Raw genomic sequence first — 12,383 nt, forward strand, 5'->3', positions numbered from 1 at the left:
CTATGCTGTGACTGTTGTCTGCTTTGCTGGAATTTCAGAGCAGACATTCAAACTGGTAATTTTGTTGCTCCCTGCTCAGGGTGCCAGCAGCATACACTTCTTGCTAGTCCAAGCAGCATGAGCTGAGAGATCCCACCCACGTAAAACAGCCCACTGAGCTGAGCTATGCCTCATTGGATACATCTGCCATGCCCCAGTGAACTTTACTGTTTCAGTACCACTATGTTGCTGCGAATATGTCGATTTGAAGTGCTTACTTTATTACCGCTGTCTGAGAGCGCTGCGTCCTGCTGAGTCTCAATCTCCATGGGGCTACTGAGCAATACATCGTCTTCTACACTAGCATTTGCCTCCTCCATTGTCCTCATAGAAACTGTCATCTGTGGAGGCTGCCCAAATTTAATATTCTTGGCCAACTGTTGCTGAAAAACATGAAGAGAAAAAAAAAGTATTTATATTATGAGCAAAATAAGGCAAGCCTAGCGTGCACCCTTTCTCCACATTCAAATACTCAGGACAACTTCTGGCTCTGGATGAAAATCCAACTTGAGACTCACATTGCTGCAGCATGGTAGGCACCCCCTCTCCCTTCTTTCCCCAAAGTCATCAAGGTTGGGAATTACAGCATGAACTGTGATTTTGAATGATCAACTTGAGATCTCATGGGTGTTGCCAACTTTTGCGAATTTATTGTGAATCTTGAAACATTTCTCCCACTTTTTTTTAAGTCTCCCTATGTCCTAGGTTAGGACTTTGTTTATAAAAGCTCATCACCAAGCCTTATGATTGCAGTGAAGCATTAAAATTCATGACCCCAGTTTACCGTGAGAAGCTAAAATTGTGCCAAAACGCAACCTCTTTCTTCTCCAGCCCCCAAACCCTGCATCCCATGCAACTGTAGTTTTTAAAGATATCGTCATAGTGAGACACGGTTGTAAGTTTTAAATGTTAAGGCTATGGCATAAGCCTGCCTTAGAAGGAGCAAATTCTAAAGAGAGAGGAAACCCAGCTTCTTTGAGATGCTTGAAATCACATAAACTGCATACACAATGTATTACGCTCATGTGCACTGCCACATCACCACTTTTGCACAAGACAGTTTATTCAGGGATGTTTCAGGAGATCTATTGATAAAAGAGCTTTGTTGCTTCCATGACATATATTTTCCTTGTGATCGTCTCTCAAGGGTTACAAGAAAGTACTCTTGAATTATATCAACAATAAGATGAGTAAAATAAGTAGCGTATTATATCTGTCAGCAGGTAAGGTCATCTGAGGAAATTACATCTTTGGCTAATGCAGGGAACCATACCATAAAGTCTTTGAAAGTAAACATCTTTTTAGCATAAGAGTTAAAAGAAATTCTCTTGGAAATGGAATAAATCGGAATGAGGAACATTTAGTGATAGATTTTCTTTCTGAAATATTTCAGGCAATCATTCTCAGGAGCGATGGCAACACGTAGCTATTTTCCTGACTTAGTCTCTTTCAAGGTCAGCAAATACTCCAAAGGAGAACCCCCATCTCTGTCTTTTCTTGCTGTGAACATCTACAGCTCAACAATATTCATAGCAGGAATTCACCTGTGTGACTTTTGTTCAGTACGAATGTCAGCCACATACTCAGATCTCTGATAGGAGTTCGTCTCTGGGAATTGCAGAAGATTACAGTAGATGCTATGTATAAGCAGCACATTTTTTCTTTCCTGTGGGTTAGAATCAGCAACAAGACTCGGCCTGAGGAGTTGGCAAGGGAAGATACCTTTTAATAGCAGCGGGTAAACCTCTCAAAGGATTCAAGTCAGATCAGCCTTGCTTGCCATCGCTGTCCAGCAGACCAGACTCTTATCTAAAGTTTATCCACGGTAACCCCAAACCATTACCAGGTCTCTATATCAAACTCTTAAGACAAAGTACATGCAGCGAGTACTGGATTCTGGCAGTAAGTAATATAAATCATTTAGTAGGTCATTTTGAGAAATTGGATGGTTCTGAATGGCACAGATTTACTCCTGCCTAGATACTAGCAGTGCACCCATAGTCCAAAGGCAAGGGTTTCAACAGTCTTCCAGGCTTTAGAGTTATTAGTATCACTCTCTAATTTGAAATCTTACCTGTTTCCACTGTGTAAACAGGAGTTCAAGATAGCAAACAAGTCTGCAGCACATACCGTGAAGGCAGCAATTCTGCAAGCTGCTAGTTCCTGCAGCTCCTCTGACAGGAGGAGAAACTAATTTAAAAACAACTTCTTAATAAGGTGTTTTCTAAGTTGAGGTCGCTCCTTTCTTCATCCTAAAGTCACACTCCTGGGCAAACAGTTCTCCCAGTCAGAAAACCGGAACTGTCAAAATTAGCTGAGTCACTACTTAAAAAGACTAAGGATTTCAGGATCTGTTCCACAGTAAGAACATGTACACATGTATATATTGCTTGAAATGTATTTTGGAGGAAGGGATGGTGGGTTGTTCGCTTGATTTTCTGATATTCTATTGCATGTGCAGTGAAGGGTGAGAGTTGTGTGTGAACGGAGCTATTGTACTGAGCGGCATGCACTTTAAAAAGAGTAGCTTTTCTAATTGTGATCGAGGATGCTTGAGGACTGGGCTGTAAAAATGTATATTTGTATATACCAATGTTTAAAATGGTATCTTCCTGATATTTGCAGGAAATACAATATTTGCAATATTTCTGGAACATATACAGGCTTCTAAATTATTTCAAAGCATTAAGGATTTATTTACTCACACTTGCATAAATCAGTTTGAAGCCTGAAGAAGAAAATCTATAAATCCTTACATTCTTTACTGTACAGAAGGCTCTTTTCTGTATTTATCACTGGCATTTTTGAACAAATTTATCTTAATTAAATAAGCTCTATTAACAGAGTCATTAATTTCCATTGCTCAACTCCTTCCAGTGCATTTTAATCTCCAAAGCAGATACTGAATACTAAAAGTAAAAATCTCAAATAGCTTATTGTTACCTCAGAGCAAATTCATTCTGATTGTTTTCAAATAGTTTAAAACCTGTCTTTTGTTCTTTCTGAAAACGTCCTTTTACTATAACTATAGTGCAATTGTCCTCTCTCAAAAAAATTCATACAACAAACAGATTCACCAGCAATTAAGTCATAAAAACCCTAAAAATGCCTCCCTGAAAGAGGGAAAATACCCCATAGTTTTCCTTGAAAGTATACAGATATTTTAAAAAATAATGTCTAATCCAAAAATGGACGGATAAATAAAATTAAGCTGCAAGGCCATTGACAAGAGACCTGAAAAGGACCATCTGTTTTAAATTCTCCACAAGTTTCAGTTAGATATATATTTCTGACCACAAAACTATAAATCCTGAATATTCTCTGTGCTGATAGCACATGGATGATGTTTGCCGAAGGAAGATTACTTGCAACTCCAATTATTAGAAGTTGCAAACATGACATTTTATTCTTCTACCAATGTGCAATCATGCACAGTATGTTTGAATATCCTTTTGGAAATTTCCACAGATGCATACTGGTCATAGTTAAATGTAATTGGTCTCTTTTGGTTTGTGCAAGAAGGCTTGTAATTTGGCAGCCCTCAATCGTCAGCCTGTTTCAAAATCTGGTTGTCAGCTAGAAACAGAAGGAAAGAGTTGAATGTTTCCTCTGCAGTTTCTACTAAGAAGTCATATCAACTCCAATAGGCTTTACTAGTTCCTCAGTTTGCAGTCAGTGGATAAGTACTTCCACAGGTCTTATAAACCATTCTCAGCAGCAAAATGAGATAGCTACCACATATGACGATTACACCATGAAGCAATGGCTGCTGGGGCCACACATGCATGGGAGCTTCAGAATAACATCAAGTTGCGTTCCAGCCCAGGTTTACCTTACCCTCACATTTTTTCTCTAAGATTAGAAAGGTGCGTATCCATTTGTCTCTTTGCACCCAACCTGGGCGGCTGTCGGTGAGGTGCCACGCCACGGTAAGGGCGGCATCTGGCTGTGAATGGGAAGGCGCAGCTGCAACCACGTTACAGGCCTAAAAGCACAAGAATCACACTAGGCTGGGGCTACTTGCTATTAGTTACCTCCCCCCTCAGTAAATCCGTACCCCTTCTCTTTTTGCTGTCCTTCCTCCAGCAGCCAGGACAGCTGTCTATCTGCTGCAGACAGATCTGGGCCTTGGCTCCTGGACTGGACTCTGCCAGGAGTAGGCGCGCACCCTCTCCCAAGCTGTGAGAGTAGGAGGTGCGCTGTGCAGGCACACACCCCCTTATGTAAAGGCAGAAGGTTTTTTAATCCCAAGTGCTCGTGCAGCTTAGGCCCCTTTATAGTAACGCGTATGCACTCTATTAATTTCATGCCTCTCCACCCTGGGGTACGTATTTTTGACCACACCTTCCTACACCTCAAGATGAAGCACCACTATCTGCTTGCCGAACGGTCCCTGGAAGAATACCAGCAGCTAACATTTGCATCTGCTATTTATGTCAGGTCCACCTACAAGATGGTTGTATATGGCACAACATTTATCAAAAATGCAACCTTGGCTCACGATATCACTGCTTTATCTATGATAATGTCATTTGGCAGCCATATTTTTAGGTAGTTAGGGCAGATAAAAGGAAAGTACATAACAGAGCTGTACCCAAAGGGTTATTATTGGGATCTGCTTTGGCAGACGGCCCTGATTTTATATCTCTGTGTAGTTCCAAATTTCTCTCTTTTGTGGGAAGTGGTTCTTGCAATTTTTCTCATGGTTCAGTCAGTAAGTGATTTTCAGGTTTGGTCTTTGGGAAGAAGGGTGGCCGATATACTAACATCACAATTGTGCTACAACTGTAAATTACACCTTTATCTAATAAAGGCAAAGAAATACTAAAAATTTAGAAAAAAAATTAAAAAGTTTGCACTCATCCAATTTCATAAATCTAAATCTTTCTCAGTTACGGGACCATAACACAGATCCACTTTTATTTCCTGCAAAATAAATTGCTAGATCATGATACTATTTAACTAATATCTTTACACCAGGCTACCATTAATAACTTCACAAATAAAACTCCTAAGTTAAATTGCTCTGCATTAGTTGGCACCTGCAGCAAATTCAAAAGCTTAGACTTCTCAAAGCACTCTTTGTATTTGCATAGGAAATGCCACAGAACAAACTTTCCATATTAACCAGCAATGAGCCCAGACTGGACTGTACGTCTCCTCTTTCACTCAAATTTGGTTCCTTTTCTGTGTACACACCTGCTTGCATGCATGTTGGATTTAAATCCCTGGATCCACGTTATTCTTAGGGTTTCATGCCTGGAGTGACTCCACAACTGGAAAAGAATTGCTTTCTGTGTCCAGTTTAAAATCATCAAAACTGTAGAATTTGTATTACTCTAGCTGATTCTATTCAAACAAGTTTTACAAAAATTGTTGGTAATATTTTTGTCTTCAACTCAAATACTTATTTTCTCATGTATGTTTGCAATGCCCACATACATGAATAAATTAAATTCTGCTTTCTAATCATATAGTTAGGTATATTTGTAAAATAATGAATGCACCATAAATATTTGTCCTAAGAACAAGCATACTGCTATAATTCCATTTGGTCCTGTATACTGTCTTTCACAGTGACCAAAAATCAAATGCCATGGGGAGGTATGAGAAGAGTGTGAGTCCATACTAAGACTTCAGCTGTAAACTCTACAGTGATTCGTGGTGGATTTTTGAAGTCAATGGTCTTTCGGGGACTTTTCCTTTATGAATCTGTCTCGTCACTTTCTGAACTTCTGTAAGTATTTCATCCCCAACAGTGCTCCATGGCAATGAGTTTTACAGTCCAACTATGCATTATGCAAGGAAATACCTCTTTATTTTGGTTTGAACCTGTTACTAGTTTCAATTGATGTCCCTGTGTTCCCACACTGTGAAAGACTGAATAATTGTTCTCTATTCATCTTCCCAATTCCATTCATAATTTTATATTCCCTTCTTATATTCCCTTTCCCATCATTTCTTTTCCAGGCTGAAAAGACAGTTTACATAGTTGTTCTTTTATTGGAAGCTGAGACACATCTTTGCCTAAACAGGAAAATTTGCAGCATATCTAAACATGTACAACATCAAACATAGGCAATTCTTCTTTTAGTCAAAGAGAAAGAATAAACTGGAAAGCATATTGTGGGAAAGCTATTTTGGTATATCCAGAGGCTTAAGAAAGTAAACCAGATACAAAATTAACAATGTAAAACTACTTACGAAGAAGAAAATCCTATTCTGAGAAGTATTACCACAGGTGTTGCTATAACACACAAGAGGGAAGCATTCGACTCTCTATTGCTGCAGCAGCAGTAGGGCATCATACTTCAAGAAAGAATTTGGGAGAGTCCAAAGTAGAAGAATGGGAAAGAAGCAAACTGCACATGGAATGGCAGAGGGTCTGCAGAAATATGTAATTCTCTACAGAAAGTCAGAAAATCCAGATGCAAATGAAGATTCGCGGATAAAAAGTGGCAATAGACCACTTCTAGATGTTCACCTGTCAAGAGCAAGACTTTCTGGAGAGCCTGGCTCACAAGGCCTGTGGAATTTGTCACCTGAGTCCCCCCTTGCACCACACCAAAAGCAAAGCAGATGCTAGTAAGGAAAACGAAAGCTGATTTTCAAGACGGATGTATTTAATAGGGTTACAAGAAAAAGGGATTCTGTCTCAGAAATGCTAGAATGATTAGAAAAAAAATATAAATTTAGTTCATAAAGTGAAAAAAAATGTTGAATATGAAAAAAAACAATCATGCTATGCTGGCACTAGAAAATATTTGCAACAAAGAAATGAACTGTAAGAAATACAAAGCTGGGCAGACGATCATTCAGTGAACGTTCACTCCCAATTCTATAAACTGGAGAACATCAAGTTAAAGGAAAATAGCTCTGAGGTTTAATAAACTGCTCTACAGCCATGTTGAGCAACATTAAACACAAGTAATAACGGGAATGGCTTGTAGAATCCAGAAACAAAAATGCACAGAGAGTAAGCATTTGTTTGTTCTAAATCATGTGGCCACATGAAACTAAAACTGTGTAGCCCGATAGTTCCTAAATGGAATAAGGCATAGGCCACAATCAACCTTTAACATCTGTTATGGTTGACTGCTACAGCCTCATGGACGACCGATGATCCAAGACAGGTTCATGAAGGCAGGAGGCGGAGAACAAGTGATTGCTCGGACTCCAGAAACAGAGACAGCTTCACCCCACCATATAACCAGAGCAAAGGCATAATGCCTCACAAAATTAACACTCAAATATGTTTCAATTTTACTTGCTAAAGTTTTTGTGGCTCTGAAACAGAAACTGACGTCTGCTCATTTACTGACCGTTTCTGGCAAATATCAAGGAGTAAGAAGAACAATCACAATTGCAAAATGCAATAGAGCTAATAGATCTAACACACTTTGGTGCAAGGAAAATAAAAACAATGTATGAAAGGGAAGCAAGTGAAGGCAAGCTCCCAGAATTTCTTTTAAGCTCATTCTGATATACTGCTGTATATTTAAATGAGAAAGGGCAGAACAAGAACCAACTCAAGACTGACACTGTGGAACGTGGGTGTGTTGAAACAACATCAGACCCTCCAGACCCCTTAAGATATTACATATTGAAATAATTTAGATTTTAAGCATTTTTTGAGTCTCACTCACAGCCTTGTCTAAAAAAGAGAAGCACCAGATCCTGAGGAACTAAATGAGTTCAGCATAAAGGATACCCATGTCAGGGGTACCATCTCTTTGTGCGAGCGGGTCCAGGCTGACTTTCTATACTGGATCTTTAGAAGTACATAATGATAAAACAGTAAGAGATCCAAAGGACACGAAAAAGACTGCTTTTACAACAGCATATGGCTTCAGCCAACACAAAACGACAACTTCAGGATGCACAAAGGGCACAGGAGGTTAACAGGGAAGTCAGGCTTTTCTCATTCTGACTTTCAGAAAGCACTAAAACCTCTGAACATGACTAAATCCATTTACAGAAAGCCAGATGAACGCTGCCAATCTGAAAATCAATAAAAAGTAATGGGAGCTACTCCAGAAAGAGCTAATTTACCTTGAGCACAGCATTAGAAAGAAAACTTTTCTACAATAAGAAATCAAGCCGGCACACACACTGGCCAACTGCCCAGACTCTCACATTTAAACAGAGTTTTGCATCATTACACAACATTTCACTGTGGGTTCGTCAATGCTCCAAAGCAACCAGAAGTGTAAGGTGAGAATAGGAAATGACTTTGGTGGTCAGCAGAATGAGATCCAGCATCATCAGTGTTAAACAGCTTGTGTTTCTATTCTGATTTCAAAACCTTTTCACATTAGACATCAATGCAAGCAGCTGGGCTTGTTAGCATGGTGCCTCTTAGAAAACAGATTCAAGTTCTCCAGCAATGCTTTACAAAACCGCCCAAAAAACATTCCTGAGAACAGTTAAAATCTAGAGTACTTCTAATCTCCATTTGGAATACAGAAAGTTCAGAGTCAGACCAAGGCACCGAATCCTGGCAACTTCTCTTTACTGAGGAGAGTCTTGCCAAGTGAATGGAAACTGGAAGTGCTGTGCATCCACCATAACACACAAGAGGGCAAAACCACAGTAATGCTGATGGCATGGCCTACGACTTCACTAGGAGCTGACCACAAACATGGCTTTAAGGAATGGAATGGACTTCAGAAGAGATGACAGTCTCCTCTCTCCCCATAATTTTAAGAAGTAGAAACGTTCATAGTAGGAGTGAAAGTGCAGAAAGGGACTTCAAGCAGGTAAAAAATTCTGACATCAGAGAGCGGGTATCAGAATTCCTGTAATTGCAAAATTATGTAGCAAACACCATCTCCTTTCAGAATACTACAGTGGAAAGGAACCAGATATACATTTTTGCCAGTCTGCGAAAATGCAGAGAAAACAAAAAATCAGGAAATGTGATGCTTGCATTAAGTCCATCGAAGACAGGAGAAGCCTTCTGCATGGTAGCTCATGAAGATGCAATGGAGTGCATTGCTAATGATGCATATTATCCATTTGGAGACACAGAATCTGGCAGTTAGTATTTGTTGGTTGGCATGGAATATGGAAATTCCATGAAATTCATTCAGATATTTTAATGGCTAATTCCTAAGTGAGTCACAGACAAACCAAGGGAATAATAAACCCGAGTTCTGAGGATGTGCAAAGCCTGTGTGGCCCAATTTCTCATACAAAAAATAGTATAGTCTAGAGATTCATTTGGATTTGGGACGCTCAGCTAGCCGCCCCTGTAGAATAGCTCCAAAGAGACTGAAGCAATGCTTGACAGCATATAGGACAACAGCCAAAGCTTTCCCAGGGAAAAAATAAGGAAATTTAAAAGATTCACTGATAAAGGTCATACAGAGAAACTTGTACAAGAGAAAACTTATAAGATGTGGTACTACTATCTTAGAGGGAGATGAAACAAAAATACAAGTGGTAAGTGCATAAAATCTTCAGATAGCGGTAATAGTCCAAATAATTGGTCATGCCTGGGACCCAACTTTAGCTTATATTATGGTCCACCTAAGAATGCGCAATGGGATTTTGGCATGATGTTGTCCTAAAACTCAGGGTATAGCTGCGGAAATCATAGCTAGGGAAATGGAGCAGTCGTAAGTTCCCTCATGAGAACAGAAAAAGGCAGAATGCGTCCCGGACAGCAAATTCTGCAGATGCAAGAGGTGTCCCTCTGGACTCGTTTTACAAAGGAAAATTAGGTCATGTAAAGCGCTTTAGAAGCAAATACCCAAATGTACTGTTTATGAAGTTATTCATGTATTGTTTACTTTGGAGAGATAAAAATGTCTGACTTTCATAAGAACTGTTGGAAGGACAGTGACAGGTCACAGAGGAGGTCAGATTTCTACTGATTTATTCAAACCCTGAAATTGAAGAGAAATTCTGGATAATATCCCCCAGAGTGTCTAGTATATTTTATGAACAAAAGATAAACTTGCAAATCAAATGGAAGTAATTTACATAAATTAAATGACAAAGGAACATTAAAAATCAATAGGAAACTATGGAAAGGCATGGAGAAAAAAAGTAATATATAAAATTAAACCTGCACTGCAGAGAAGTCTCACACTGTATGCCATGCCCTCTTCTCATCTTCTCACTCAGTATCACATCTGCAGGTGTAAGGACGGACATGCCAAACCCATGAGTTTCAGTTCAAATTACATCCACAAGGTTGCAGGCATTTCCTGCAGATCTGCTTGCAGGATCACCACCATACCTTTCCAGATCAAAGCTTAGACCTTCTGCAAATTGTTACTGATATGGCGAAGAAATTAACCCAAGGTCACTGAAAAAGAAACCCACCTTTATCCACACTTAATACTTTCTGGAGCTCCAGAGACTGTTTTCCACCACATCTTACATACTCATACTACTTGCAATTTCTTACCTGAAGAGTTTTGACTTTTCCTAGAATGTTCTCCTGTGACATTGCTTGGATTGCCTGTTCACTCTCTGTTCTCCCATCAGGTATAAAAATACTGTCATGGGAAAAAGCTCGAGTGCCCATAGAATAATGAGAGGACCTGGAAATGCAGTTAAAAAAACAAATAAATACAACAATGAATTTTTGAGTGTGACCCCCCCCCCCCAAATTTATCTTACTTGTTCATATCATAACTGCTCTACTGCATAGAAGTTTCCTTCCTGCTTCTCTTCTACAAAAAACAAACTTAGAGCATTCTCAAAAAAGAGGTATCCGAACATCTCCCATTAGCAAAAGATTAAGAGGTACATGACTCCTTCACCCATGGTTTTTGTCCTTGGAAAAGCAAACCGTGAGGTGTTTTTTATAGAAATGTTGAGAAGCTCAATCAATTTTCCTTAAAAGTCTCAAATATAAATGTTACTTTTAGGATACATGGTAGGTGACGATGATTAATATGTTACCATACCACATATTTAAGAACGCCTGCATTCATGCTGTAGCTTGGTAGTCAGGCTAAGGTATAAAAGAAAGGCAGCAACTCCCAAGGAAAGGTATCGCTATAACACAAAAAGAAGTAACAGCAATATGTTGTACTAACCCACTTCTAAAGAGCTATCTCTTGTTCAGCTCTTTGCTTAGCTGTTCCACATCACCACAGTATGATCACCTTTATAATAAAATGTTATCATCAAACACCTGAATTGATATGAAGTATATTACACCATCCCATGCGGGTTTGATTAGTAACAACGCAAGATACCCATGCGTCACTGTTAAACTAGGCAGAGCAAGCCAAGGAAGGCAGCGCATCACAAATGCCATAGTTACAATGCCTTCTGTAAATCCCTGGACAAAGGCATTAAACAACAAGTGTTTTAATTTACCAGAGATTTCAAAGGCTCTGCAAAGAAAACTGAGAATCAAAATAAGTTCAGGGGTTGTTACTCTAGGGCTGTTTTTCAGGGGGAGGGGGGTGAGTTTGAAAGTTATTTGCTCCCTAGCCTAGAATACTTTATGGGTAATGGAAAGTAAATACGAACACAACAAAAGCCACGGTAGAAGACGAGTGAGCAACCGAGAGGTCTTAAGTCTCCACGTTTAAAAACTTATTGGCAAGTCTATCAAACTCATTTAAAGCTTCAGTAACTTACAGTCTGGATAAAAAAAAGATCTAACTAACAATCTGCTATATGTGGCAGAAAAATCTGATCATATAATGATTATAAACAAATATTTCAGCAAAACCAAGGAAGACGGACACTTCAAGAGAAAGGGATAAGTAAGACAACAACAAAATAAAAACTCTCACATATGTAAGAAAATCAGCATCTTCTCTTTTTCTCTCTTTAAAAAAATGTGTCAATACTTTATTAAGTGTTCAAAATAGCTTGCTTTCTCCTTTGAAAACAATTTTTGGAATATGTTTAATAAATTTTTATCTCATTGTGTTTTTCTGGGGTATTTTTAAATAAAATAATTAAAACCTTTTCTTATCAAGTAGGAATGTTGTATATATTAATATTAATCTTTTACAACCTATTAAATTTTAATCCATGGCTGACTTTCAAAGTGAAATTTCTTGGCAATGACCTGAAAATTCTGGTAAAAAGCCCCCCACAACCTCTCCCTCTCGCTAGCTTATACACAAAATACATTTGCACTCACAAAATAAATCATCCAAGCTTTTGGGAAAAACACGCAAAGCTCTCAATATGATTTCTTCCTATACAAACGTACAGAAAACTGAAAAACTATTTTTTATCCAAAATTAATATTTGAACAACACACTTCATTTGAAACAAAGTAGCACACAATCCAGCACAGAGCTGCTCAATATTTCATAGCATTTCTAGCCATTAAAGAGTAGGCACATTTAATTGATGCTATA

At 38.8% G+C, this 12,383-nt stretch overlaps 1 protein-coding gene across 4 annotated transcripts in view; it reads right to left on the reverse strand.

The window, feature by feature from the left end:
• Positions 1–12,383, reverse strand: part of CRACD (capping protein inhibiting regulator of actin dynamics) — a 139,400-nt gene that overhangs the window by 17,175 nt on the left and 109,842 nt on the right. For all 4 annotated transcript variants that reach the window (XM_068942816.1, XM_068942818.1, XM_009666188.2 and 1 more), the window contains 2 exons: positions 10,457–10,592; positions 258–422 (listed from right to left, as the gene is read on the reverse strand). In XM_068942816.1, coding sequence (XP_068798917.1) covers positions 258–422; positions 10,457–10,576 — 285 coding nt within the window. In that variant the 5' untranslated portion in view covers positions 10,577–10,592. The remainder of the gene's footprint in view (positions 1–257; positions 423–10,456; positions 10,593–12,383) is intronic.

Source organism: Struthio camelus, chromosome 4 (assembly GCF_040807025.1).
Source record: "Struthio camelus isolate bStrCam1 chromosome 4, bStrCam1.hap1, whole genome shotgun sequence".
Lineage (NCBI taxonomy): Eukaryota > Metazoa > Chordata > Aves > Struthioniformes > Struthionidae > Struthio > Struthio camelus.